The 13043-nt window shown below is 41.8% G+C and overlaps 3 protein-coding genes across 3 annotated transcripts; 2 read left to right on the plus strand and 1 right to left on the minus strand.

Moving 5' to 3' along the window:
- The first annotated feature begins 1172 nt into the window (after positions 1 to 1172).
- Positions 1173 to 2408, plus strand: LOC131235399 (uncharacterized). Its single transcript, XM_058232573.1, has one exon. It carries the CDS (start codon positions 1219 to 1221, stop codon positions 2296 to 2298), a length of 1080 nt encoding a protein of 359 aa, XP_058088556.1. The 5' UTR covers positions 1173 to 1218; the 3' UTR covers positions 2299 to 2408.
- A 2751-nt stretch (positions 2409 to 5159) lies between these two features.
- LOC131235400 (egg cell-secreted protein 1.4-like) lies at positions 5160 to 5705 on the minus strand. The gene has a single exon (XM_058232574.1). The coding sequence runs from the start codon at positions 5685 to 5687 to the stop codon at positions 5268 to 5270; it is 420 nt and encodes a 139-aa protein (XP_058088557.1). The 5' UTR covers positions 5688 to 5705; the 3' UTR covers positions 5160 to 5267.
- A 3039-nt stretch (positions 5706 to 8744) lies between these two features.
- Positions 8745 to 10295, plus strand: LOC131235397 (E3 ubiquitin-protein ligase PUB23-like). Its single transcript, XM_058232571.1, has one exon. It carries the CDS (start codon positions 8850 to 8852, stop codon positions 10083 to 10085), a length of 1236 nt encoding a protein of 411 aa, XP_058088554.1. The 5' UTR covers positions 8745 to 8849; the 3' UTR covers positions 10086 to 10295.
- The last annotated feature ends 2748 nt before the right edge of the window (positions 10296 to 13043 follow it).

The raw sequence follows: 13043 nt of genomic DNA on the forward strand, positions 1-13043 counted from the left end.
ATGGACCTACTGAGAGGGTGCCTATTGCGGAAGTTGGAGATGAATCTTGCATGGCTTGGTTTGTTCATATACTGCTTGGATTGGTGATTTTTTTTTATGCCGGTATCAGGTTGTTTGGTCGGTTCTAGAATATGTATGGCTGAGGAGATTGAAAAACACATTCCTAAATTTTTTTTTCTTTTCTTTTCTTATTTTTTGGTATAACATGATGGTTGGGTCCTCTGCTTTTATCGTGGACTGTTTTCCCAGAGACAGTCAAAAGAGGGTTGGATAAGTCGTCTTTCTATTTTTGAACTGTAATATCTGATTTATTTATTTTTTTCGAGATTTCCAAGTAGTGAAAAGTATTCACTGATACTTGATCTTCACCATGGAGAAGTCGTTAATGATGAAGATAATCAACTGTGCGTGAATTTGTGCCATTGGATATGACATCTATGCTGTGAAAGACGTCAATCAAACAAGGTGATAATGGATGAACGGTCAGGATCCTTCCAAATGTTTGCCGTGGACCCAGGTCAATGTAACCTAAAAGATGTTTCCCCAGCATTCATGTAAGGTTTGGAATCTAGATCCCTTTGATGTGTACCGTGTGTTAGATTTTTAGGAGACAGACATTTTTATGACATCCATACTGTTGAACAAGTAAATCCAAGTGAGGACACTGGTAGAGCGGTCATCATTCATGTTCCAGAAAGTGATGGACCGTAGGGAACAACAAAAGAGGGGCCCGTTTGAGATAGATTGTCTGAACATGTACAAATACGCTTCATAGTACATAGACTACCACTATTTGGCCCCTATACGTTAGTATCCAACCATGCATTTGTACTAGAAATTGTATACATGCTAGGACAATACGTCCTATCCAAACATTGGTTAGTGGCACGTAGCTAATGGATGCATTGTGAATATCACCCATCGTATACATGAACAATACCTGCATACAATGCAATGCACCCAAAACGTGAATCCAAACACGCCCTAGGTTTGTATTGAGCCGCAGGTTTTGACACGGCCCCACACACCACACGTGATAACAAAACAAACCGAAGCAAACTGTTAGAAACGATGGTCACTCAGACGCAAAACGAACTCGAATAAAACACCCGCCAAATGAAACCGAATGCTTCTTTAACTCATCTCTCTCGAATTCTTCTTTCACTCATCTCTCTCTCTCTCTCTTTCTCTCTCTCTCTCTCTCCATCAAGAATCAAGATGGAGAAACTTCTCCGTCTCCTCTCTGTCTCCCTCCTCCTCTTCCTAACCCTCCCTAACGCCACCGTTAATGGAATCCGCAACGAAGAGCTCGAGGACATGATCTCCGCCCTCCAATCCAAAGCCTACAATCTCTTCGGAAACGCCGTCATGACTTCCGAACTCCAGTACGACATCCTCTCAGGCCACTCCTTCACCTTCTTCGTACCCACAGACTCCGCCCTCTTCGCCCTCGACATGAGGTCCTCCGCCTCCCACTACATCCAGACCCTCCGCTGCCACGTCACACTCCGCCGCTTACCCACGTCATCCCTCGCCTCCCTCTCCCCCTGCCTCTCCTTCCTTCCCACACTCCATCCCCGTCGCACTGTCTTCATCTCCCGTCGTCCCAGCCTCTCCCCGGGATCTGACATCCTCACCGTCAACGGCGTCGACATCATTTTCCCAGGCCTCTTCTACGGCCGCAACATTGCTGTCCACGGGTTGGACGGGATACTCACCACCCGTCTGCCGGTCGGGATTCGCCACTCGCCGGTGCCGGCCAATCAAAGATCCCGGCCAAGAATGCAAGATCAGTTCCGTAAACACGTCGGGATCGCGGCATCGCCTGAGATTCAGTATCCTTCGGTCGGGATCACGCCAGAATCTCATGATCCGTTGTCATCGCGTGGATCTGGATTACAAGAGAGCGTTTCCTCTGCGGCCATGCCGCCGGAACTTCAGAGTCTCAGTCAGACCGGCCATCCGTCGGAGATTCCTTCACCAACCTCTCTGATGTGGCCGGAATTAGGGGTGAAGGATTCCGGCAACGGGTATAATGACGACGTTCTGGAGCCGGCTGGATTCGACGGCTGGGATATGACGAACTGGACCCTGCAAAGAGAGGGATGTCCGGCGTACGGAGCTGAGATTCCGACGCGGGCGACGGTGATGCCTCTACAAGGGGACAATGAGGTAAGGTTGGATGCTGAGACGGAGTGTGGCGAGAGGCGTGAAGGTGGCCAGGGTCTGAGACACGTGGGCATCCAACGTGGCAGGCCACGTCAGCGCCAGGATGGCTCTATCGATGATCATTTCTGATGAAGTAAAATGTACGGCCTTGTTTGTTTTCAATTTTTCATATGTGGAAGCTTTTGATTCGTTTCTTGTATCGTTGTATTGTATCGTATCGTTTTAGGAGGGTTTTGCTTTTCGGAATATCATATTGGCCACAAAAAAACAGAAGGGGCACGTGGGGCGCACGTGAATATCATATTGGCCACATAATCTGAGGGAGTCCCATTTATTGTAAGGCCAGATGATGCTCTCTTGCACCCACATGGGAATCGGATTGGCTACTCCCCCTGCCACCAGCCAATGACTAATGGGCGGTGCTCTGTGGGCCTCACCATGATGTATGTGTTTCATCCATGCCGTCTATCTATTTTTCTAGATCATTTTATGGTACAAGACCAAAAATGACGTATATACCAATCTCAGGTGGACCACATTATATGACAAAATGTTAAATGAATGTCGACCATTAAAATTTTTTTAGATCATCTTTGTTTTTTCCCTTCATCTACGTCTGTATGACCTAATCAACAGTTTGGATGTCAGATAAACAATACAGTGGACCTTAGGAGGATTTTAATGGTAGATATCCGATCACTAATATTTTCCTGTGGTGCGGTCCACTTGAGATTTATATCCCTTTAATTTATGAGATAAAGCCATAAAAGGATATTTAAAAATGGATTGACGGAATGGCTGAAGCATATATGTCATGGTGGGGCCGACAGAGCACCGACCACCAGCCAGGTGGCAGGGGGAGAGTATCCTATCCGTTCCACGCGTCATGGGCTATCCGTGTCCGGACGCTAACCGCCCCACTATTAACAGACTACAGACTTGGATTTCTTAATGGATTGGATGGCGTATGCAAAACACGGTGGGCCCATTGAAAGGTTTCGGTGAAGGTTCCTTGCGGTGTGATCAACCTTTTATTTTTTTAATGAGGCTGATTTTGGGACACGGCATGCCATGATTGGACGTGACTCTCCTTTCATGGTGGGCCCACATACAGCCTCTTTACTCTTTACAAAGGTTGTGGAATAACAGGAGTCCATTCCACACCCGGACTCCATTTAATTTAAAAAAATGACGGGTACAGGTACTGTGACTGTCTGTCGGACGCGGGTTTCCTGCTAAAGCCTTTCCTTAGAAAGTTTCTGCACCCGTATGTAAGGTGGGGTCCACCGTGATGTTTATGGGAAATGTATTCCGTCCATCGACCTTTTGAGCTCATTTTAGGACACGCAACTAAAAATGAGGAGGATCCAATAGGAAACGGATTGGCTACTCCCCCTCGCCACCAGCCCCGTGGCTGGTGGTTGGTGCTCTGTGGGCCCCACAATGATGTAGGTGTTTCATCCATTCCCTTCAACCCTTTTTACAGATCATTTCATGGTTTGATCCAAAAAATGAGAGGGATATAAATCTCAGGTGTACCACACCATATGAAAACAATAGTGATCGGATATCGACCATCAAAATCCTCCTAAGGCTCACTGTACTGTTTATTTGACATCCAATATATTGATTAGGTCATACAGGCCCAGATGAAGGGAAAAAAGAAAAATCAACTTAATCCAAAACTTTTATGGCCCCAATACGTTTTTAATGGTCGACGCTCATTCAACACTGTTTCCTGTAATGTGGTCCACTTGAGATTGGGATATATCTCATTTTTAGTCTCATAGTGTAAAATGATCTGTAAAAATATATGGACAGCATGGATGAAACACATACATCACTGTGGGACCCACAGAGCACAGACAACGAGCCGTTGGCTGGTGTCAGGGAGAGTAGCCAATCCGTTTCCGATCCAAAACGCAAGTGTGCCATGCGAGATGAAACAGGTAAGATAGGAATTCCTACCGTTTGCAAACTTCCTAGGCTCCACCTTGATGGTTATATGCCATCCAATCCGTTTATAAGGTCATTTTTCAATGGGATGAAGTGAAAAAATCAAAAACTTAGACCAATACAAAACTTTTGTGGCCATATAAATATATCAACCGCGGTTAATAAATCCCCACTGTTTCCTCTAGTGTGGACAATTTGGGTTTTGGATCCAACTTATTTTTGATGGCGTGTCCAAGAGTGTACTCGAAAATGGATGGACGGGTTGGATTTCTCAAAAACATGGCAGTTACCCCACTTAGAATCCTTGCACAGGAACTTCCTTTCTTAGGAAATTCGAATGATATGTGGGGCCCACTGTAATCTTTCTGAGAAATCCACTCCGTTTATCCTTTTTGTGATCTCATTTTAGGACATTTGATTAAAAATGAGACAGATCCAAAACTCAAGTAGGACATAGGAGGGTGAAAATTGAAAAAGAATTTACTATCATTGAAACCTTCCTGAGATCCACCTTGATGTTTATATGCCATCCAAACCGTTTACAAGGTTATTTCTATTGGGATGAAGTGAAAATATGAAAAACTTTGATTTCTCACAAACATCTTGGTTGGGCCCACCTAGTGTCTCATAACAGAAACTTCCTGCGAGAGGCTTTCGCAGGATGTGCCAGAGATGGTCCACTGATTAGAAGGGCCAATGATCTGGATTCCATGCTCTAGTGTCCAACCTAAGCTAGTGAGGCTGAATGATCTTAACCATAAATAATTGTATAGATGATTTAATAACATTAAAATGAAATAGCCCCATATCCAACTCCAGATCAGCCTCACATGATTTCAGTACCATAGCTTCCGGAAAGAGAATACGGACCCGTTCAAATCATCGGGCCATCTCAGCCGCAGAGTCCTAAGGCTATTTGCAGCAAAGACGAAGATAGTATTCCCATCACAAGCACCAACAAGGCATATATATATATATATAGAGAGAGAGAGAGAGAGAGAGAGAGAGAGAGAGAGAGAGAGAGAGATCATGCGTATGTCATACCATTTATATATAGAGATTATCCACTAAACCATGCAAACGTAAAAACACCACAAAAACATATCTACTATTTCAGTTCATACCATCCATTTCTACTTCATCTAATCCTCCAAACCAACAACCCCAGAAGCAACCGGCCCAACCGCAACTGGACCTAAGCTCACGGGCGATGGAGGCGGCACAGTGGTCGATGCATCGCAGTAGCCTCTGAGTATATCACCTTCCTCTGTTGTGAAACCTATAGAAGCGAGCATGGCAGGCCAGCACTGACGCGTAATCACATGAATGGCCTGACAGCAATTGGGGCCCAGGTAGGATTCGCCATTGAGGAAGAAGAGGACGATCTCGTTAGTGCAGGATCGCAGCTCCAGAAGTGCATTCCAGCAATCGAACAAGCTTCCGGTGCCGCTTTCGAGCCGAGTCAGGAGGTCGTTGCGGGTTTCAAAGGGAGTATGGCGCGCCTGTGCCTGCGCCATAAGAAATGAGACTGCGACGAGGAGAGCGAGCCTCTGAAGAGCCATTGGACTACTGAGAGAGAGAGAGAGAGAGAGAGAGATGAGGAGCTGTAGGAGGATGAAGTTGTATTATATAGAGATTCGGGAGAGCTGGGGGTTGTGAAAGGACGCGGATTAGGGAAACGGATCGGCTACTCCCGCCGCCGGCCAATGGCTGATGGCAGGTGCTCTGTGAGCCCCACCATGATGTATGTGTTTCATCCATACCGTCCATCAATTTTTTAAGATCATTTTAGAATATAAACCAAAAATCAGGTATATCTCAATCTCAAGTGCACCACATTACAGGAAACATTGTTTATTGAATGTTGACCATTAAAAACTTTTTGGGGCCATAAAAGTTTTGGATCAAGACGATCTTTGTTTCTTCCCTTTATCTATGTCTATATGACCTAATCAACAGATTTGATGTCAAATAAACAGTACAGTGGGCATTAAGAGGATTTTAATGGTGGATTTCCAATCACTATTGTTTTCCTGTTGTGTGGTCCACCTGAGATTTATATCCCTCTCATTTTTTGGGTTCAAGCCCCTAAAATGATATGTAAAAAATGGATGAAAAGAATGGATAAAATACATACATCATGGTGGGTCCCACAGAGCACCGACCACGAGCCACCGGGCTAGTGGCTGGCACGGATTAGCCCTTGAACTTGACAGTAGCGAGTCTCGCTGCTGAAGTGACGTCACCACGTTCTGTGGGCTCCACCATGAAGTATGTGTTGTATCTACACCGTCCATACATTTGGACAGATCATTTTAGGGCATAATCCAAAGAATGAGGCAGATCTGAAGCTCAAGTGGGCCCCACCCCAGAAAAAATTGGGGATTGAACACCTACCATTGAAATTTTCTTTGGGCCACAGAAGTTTTCGATCAAGCTGGTATTTGTTTTTTCACTTATTACATGTATGTTTTTAACTTATAAACAGGTTGGATCTCAAATAAACATCATGGTGGGCCATAGAAAGGTTTCAACGGTGGGCGTCACTGTCCCCACTGTTTTCTGTGGTGGTGTCCACTTGAAGTTTGGATCTTTCTAATTCTTTTCATAATGCCCTAAAATGATCTCTCCAAATGGATGGATGGTGTGGATACAACGCATACATCATGGTGGGGCCCAAAAAATATGGTGACGTCACTTCAGTAGCCGACTCGCTACAGCAGCTAATCCGCGTCCGTTATAAAACCCGATAATTATTTGGCAATGGACGGCTAATTACTACTAACGTTTTAGGATTTGAAAGGTTTTTGTTTGGAGATATTATTCAGTGTTTCAAGAGCACTGTAAAGTTGTAGTGCTTCTGGTTGAATCCGGACTGTTGAAAAGTCTATTCAATCTATCCAGACCGTCTACTAGGTTTAGAATAGTTTTTTAACCACGAGGTGAAATTCATTCGAGGATCGGATGATCTGATCCATCCATATGTTGCACTTCTTTTGTATAGCCATTATGTATTCCAACCTATGGATGGGATCGTTAGTATTATCTGATAAAAGTGATTGTTTAAAAGCATAAGGGATTTATAATGGGTCCCATCAGATAGATGGCACAGGTTGTTGATTAGGCCTATATTTTTCATGAATGATCTTGACCATCAATTTTTTAGGCTGTGAGAATTTTAACAGGGAGAACCACGACGTATGGTCTGGATCTGTTCTGTTGGACGGTCATCATGGTGGGTTGGACAATCAAAGTGTTACTATACAACATGAAGCACTATGACTTAAGAGCACTCTAATTGTTTGCATTTTGTTTGGTGTGGATGGGCTGAGTAAAGTTGAGTTTATTCACTCTAATGAAATGGACGGGAGCCTTAACGTTACGTATGCCAACATTGTATACGTGTGTGAGACATGGGCCGTCCATCAGGCATGTAGAACCAACGTTATCTTTTTTGCAATAAATTCTGCCCCCACTAAGTTACAGAGGCCGCAATGGTATGTTGCATACGGACCATTTATTTATTATTATTTTTTGTTCATTTCTGGTGAACAAATATGACTCAGTAGATGAGTTGACCGGTCTGAGTTTTGGTTCAAGTCATGCGCGTCCAACCTGACTGCAAAAAACGAACAGTTAGCCATAAATTTTTAACATAGGGTGAAAAAACGAAGGCTAAATATGCTTTTTAGCCTCGGTCGTAAAGTAACTAAGGTTGGAAGTTTTTTTTTTTTTTTTCCTTGACTTAGTTGTAAAGAAATAGGAGCTAAAAGTTTGTAATTTCACATTAGTTAGTGAAAAATCAGAGCTAAAAGTTTGCTATTTCACATTAGTTAGTGAAAAATTGATGCTAAAAGTCTATTACTTCTCCTTAATTGGCAAGAAATTGATGCTAAAAGTCTATTATTTGGTCTCATTTAGTAAGAAATCGAGGATAAAAGTCTAATTTTTACATCGGAGAAAACGAGGCCAAAGGTTTGTCGTTTCACCTCGTTTGGTGAGAAATCGAGGCTAAAAGTCCACTCTTTTGTCTCGATTGGTGAGAAACTAAGACTAAAAGTTTACCATTTTGCCTCGGTTGGTAAGAAATCAAAGTTAAAAGTCTAATATTTTACCTCGGTTGCTAAGTAATCGAGGCTAAAGGTTTATTATTTTACCTCGGTTGGTGAGAAATCGAGGCTAAAATTCTACCCATTTCGTCTCAGTTGGTAAAAGTCAAGGCTAAAGGTCTACCATTTTGCTCAGTTAGGGAGAAAATGAGGCTAAAAGTTCACTATTTTGCCTTAGTAAGAAACCAAGGTTAAAAGTTCCACTTTTTAATCTCACTAGTTAAGAAACTGAGGCTAAACTATTTCGCTTGCCATCAACGAGCCAGCCACGGCCCACGGAAAGGACTCGGTTCTCCCTATTAAATGTGGCTGTCAGCTTTGAGGATTTCGCAAACCATATAGAACTTAAGAAAAAAGTCTACACTGACTTTTTCGCTTTTTGAATCTCCATATAAGAGTTCTAGGTCCTCTCCTTCCTTTCATCTCCAAACCAATCTAAAACACCTTCTCTTTCCCCTCTCGTCTCTTCTCCTCATCTGGGTCAGATTCTTACCCAAAATTCATCCTCTCTCCTGTCAGATTCCATCAACTTTCTCTATTTTCCTTAAATTTTGATTCCACCATCTGGGTTTTTTCCATCTTCAAGTATTCTGATCAAGATCTTCTTCACTTTCCATGGAAGACATCGACATTCCTCGTTACTTTCTCTGCCCCATTTCTCTTGAAATTATGAGAGATCCAGTCACGCTCTGCACTGGAATAACATACGATCGAGAAAGCATCGAACGGTGGATATTCTCCAGCAAGAACATGACATGCCCAGTTACAAAACAACCTTTGCCAGATACCGAAGTAACTCCCAACCACACATTACGGCGACTAATTCAAGCTTGGTGCACCATCAACGCTGCGAACGGTATCGAGCGGATTCCGACACCGAAACCACCCGTCGACAAGACCCAAATCGCCAAACTGCTCAACGAGGTCCAGATTCCACAATCGCAGCTGAATTCTCTTCAAAAGCTCAAATCTCTTATTTCCGAAAGTGAGAGAAACAAGCGATGTATCGAATCCGCCGGCGCAGCTACTGTCTTGGCTGCCATCATAAACAACAGTTCTCCATTAATAGAAGAATCATTTGATGATTTCATCGATTCTGCAAGAGCGAGTGACGAAGCACTAACCATTCTCCATCATCTTCAAATATCTGATGAAGCTCTCCAACACCTAATAACGAGAAACAGCGATTTCATCGGCTCGCTGACACGAGTCTTACAAAAAGGGAATTATCAGTCGCGGGCATATGCAACGTTGCTTTTGAAATCTATATTTGAGGTGGTCGATCCAGTCCATTTGATTAGTTTGAAAGGAGATATATTCAAAGAAATCGTGCAGGTTCTTCAAGATCAGATCTCTTACCAAGCTACTAAGGCCTCTTTGCAAATTCTCGTTCAGTTGTGCCCGTGGGGGAGGAACCGTGTCAAAGCTTCCGAAGCAGGTGCAGTTCCAGCATTAGTCGAGCACATCATCGAGAATTCAGAGAGGAGGGCTTGCGAGATGGCGTTGGCAGTTTTAGATAAACTGTGTGCATGTGCAGAAGGACGGGCCGAGCTACTGAACCACTCTGCTGGAATCGCCATTGTATCAAAGAAGATACTTAGGGTTTCAAACTTTGCAAGCGAAAAGGGTCTGAGGATATTGTCTTCTATTGCTAGATTCTCTGCAACTCCGAATGTTCTTCAAGAGATGCTGCAAGTTGGGGTGGTTTACAAGCTGTGTCTCGTAGTTCAGGGAGATTCTACTGTGAAGGCCAAGGATAAGGCGAAAGAGATACTGATTTTGCATTCAAGGGCTTGGAAGAACTCCCCTTGTATTCCTCATCACTTCATATCTTCATATCCTTGCAAATGAGAGGTAGATTTTAGAAGAGATTAGATATATGTAGAGAGAGGTTTCTTCCCTTCATGTAGCATGTAGATATATGGAACAGATTTATACATGGGCATGAAATTTTGTCCACTGCCAAAAGTCCACAGAATTGTGTATTTTTGTTTGTAATTTCTTCAAGAAAGCTTGTGTTTCGGCATGTTTCTTTCCTTGTTTGGACTAATTTGGGTTTTTCATGTTGTTGGTATTAATTTCATATTTTACTGGAAAACCGTAACAAGAGACTGTACTTAAAAGATGGAGAAGCACGGCAGGATGAATCCTGCATCTTTAACAAATAAAGGGCCTTGGACAGGAGTGTTGAGAATAACTTCTTTTTATGGGGAGAATCCAAAATAGGGACATGGAAAGCCTGTTGGATTGATTCTATGTAACTTCAATGGAAAGGAAGATTTTAAAAAACCGTTATGCATAAATCCAATGCCCAGGAATCCGTGGCAATAACTTGTGATTTCTATGGAAAAAAAAATTAAATAAAATTTAAAAAAATTTGTGGATCTTCTAATGAAAGAAGTCTTTCTTGAGCTATTTTAGATAAGAGAGGTGAGATCTTCTAATGGAAGATGTCTTTCTTCAGCTATTTTAGATAAGAGAGGTTAAAAGACAGCTGTGTATCCTCTAGTAATAACTAAGAATGACGCTCACCATCCACCAAATGTACTATACACAGGTTTGATGGTAAAGAGGAAGAAGAAAATATAGGCTGGTCAAAATTTATCAAATTCTATACAGGTAGCTTAACTGCTGGAATTTTAAAAGTTTTTGTAGTTGGAATATTGAGATAAAATTTTACAGAAACACAGTGAACTTAAAATAGGATCTCTAAAAAAATTTGAACATAATTTGAATTCTCAAAGTACAAGAAAATGTGATAGAAACAACAATCATCAAATCGATAATCAATTTGCCTAAACTGGTGTCTTGTTGGTTTAACTAATGGAATTTTTCATTTTGATAATTCCCTTTAGTTAAATTAATATTTTTATTTAAAGTACTTTATTAAAAGAAAAAAAAAACCTTATGTGTAAAGTTTAAAAAAAAACACCGTAATCTCTACTAAATTTCTTTCTTATAGGATCATAAGCCCATAGTTAGTGAAATTCTTTTTACTGGTTTTCCTTTGTAATTTTGTTAAAATACAATTTGGACTTATTAGATACGCGAATCTTGACCCATAATACTTTTAAGAATTTTTGCCCCCCACGTTTTGTTTTATAATGGAAATCACCTAATTTCAAAAACTCATAACTGATTAAGTAACCGGTTCAACTGAGGTGATTCAAAGGCCACATCGTATATTGATAAATCGAGTTTAAAATAAAAATAATTTAAAAAATAGAAATTCATAAATTTTTAATACCGAATTTAGTTTTTTTTTACCGAAAAAAAATCGTTAGTTTCTAAACAATCCTCACTGTCCGAATTTTTTAATCTTCTATAAACCCTAGTTTTTGATAAAAAATTTACATACTTATAAATTCATTACCAGAAGAACTAAAAGACTAATCTAGTTTCTGGAGTTATCCATAACATCAGCACGACCAGCGGCATTAGAACCAGAAAACTTTTGAGATGCTAGTTTTCAAATCTCGAGAACGAGATTTTATTTCAAGGGGATAAAATATAACGACCCTAAATTTTAGTGCACTTAAAACTAAAATAAATAGTTAAATATTTTTATTTTTAATTAAAAATAAAAATAAGTTAATAGTTGAGTTGGTAAAGACATTATTAGTTAAGAGAGGTTGAGGGAAAAACTCTTGCCACTCCTTCTAAGAGGGGCTTAAGTAGGTAAATTTCAGTACTTTGATCTCTTTTTATTTTATTTTATTTTATTTTATAAGGGAGGATGGAGATTCTAGGAGGGCTTGAACAGGTAAATTTTAGCATTTGGATCTTTTTATTTTTATTTTTTGTTATTTTGTTAATTTCTTCTCAATCTATGCAATGGATGGTGTGGATAATCTCAACTCAGCCTGGCCCAGTCACCAGCCAAACCCAGCCCGAACCCGGCCCGGCCCGGTCACCAGGCTAACATGTCCAGCCCGAACTCAGCCTGGTCAGTAATCAGGCAAGTTTGGGCCAAGTTCAGACCTTACAGAAAGTTCATGGGTCGGGCGACGTTCTCACTTCTCTGTCTCAAATGGTTAGGGTAAGGATTTAGGAATATATATATATATATATGGGAAAAGGTACTATGCGCTCGACCTCACGAGTCCGTCCCATGAGGTCGAGTTGTGTGGGCCCCACTGTGATGCATTTCGTCCATTTTTCTAATCAGTGTGTGTGTGTGTGTGTGTGTGTGTGTGTGTGTGTGTGTGTGTGTGTGTGTGTGTGTGTGTGTGTGTGTGTGTGTAGGGAAAAGGTACTATGCGCTCGACCTCATAAGTCCGTCCCATGAGGTCGAGCTATGTGGTCCTCACCGTGATGCGTTTCAAACATCTACCCCATCAGTCAGATGCACCATTCCATCGTGGGCCTAGGTCTCAAAAATCAAGTCAATCCATGACTTTTGTGGGGAGGGGCCGTGCACCATTAAAACATTCATAATCAGTTTTTTGGGCCCACCGAGATGTGGTTCGCTAATCTAGCCCATCCATTATGTGTGTCCCACTTGGATGAGGGTTCAGACCAAGTTTCAGCAGCATAAAAAACTCAAGTGGGCCCCAACAAGTGCTTTTATATGTTTTAACGGTGTCTTCACATGATTTTAGATGGTATGGCCCACCTAGTTCTGTATACGGCTGATTTTTGGGATATCCCATAATTTAGAGGGGACCCATCAAATGCACGGTGTTGATGGTCGACACGCATCACGGTGGAGCCCACACAGCTCGACCTCACGAGAGCTTATCGTGAGGTTGAGCGCATAGTACCTTTTCCCATATATATATATATATATATATATATATATATATATAT

The sequence above is a fragment of the Magnolia sinica genome, chromosome 19, assembly GCF_029962835.1.
Source record: "Magnolia sinica isolate HGM2019 chromosome 19, MsV1, whole genome shotgun sequence".
Taxonomy (NCBI): Eukaryota; Viridiplantae; Streptophyta; class Magnoliopsida; order Magnoliales; family Magnoliaceae; genus Magnolia; species Magnolia sinica.

What these genes read in the sequence shown, in the direction of transcription:
- LOC131235399 (XM_058232573.1), top strand. Translation starts at nt 1,219, where the DNA reads ATGGAGAAACTTCTCCGTCTCCTCTCTGTCTCCCTCCTCCTCTTCCTA.
- LOC131235400 (XM_058232574.1), bottom strand. Translation starts at nt 5,687, where the DNA reads ATGGCTCTTCAGAGGCTCGCTCTCCTCGTCGCAGTCTCATTTCTTATG.
- LOC131235397 (XM_058232571.1), top strand. Translation starts at nt 8,850, where the DNA reads ATGGAAGACATCGACATTCCTCGTTACTTTCTCTGCCCCATTTCTCTT.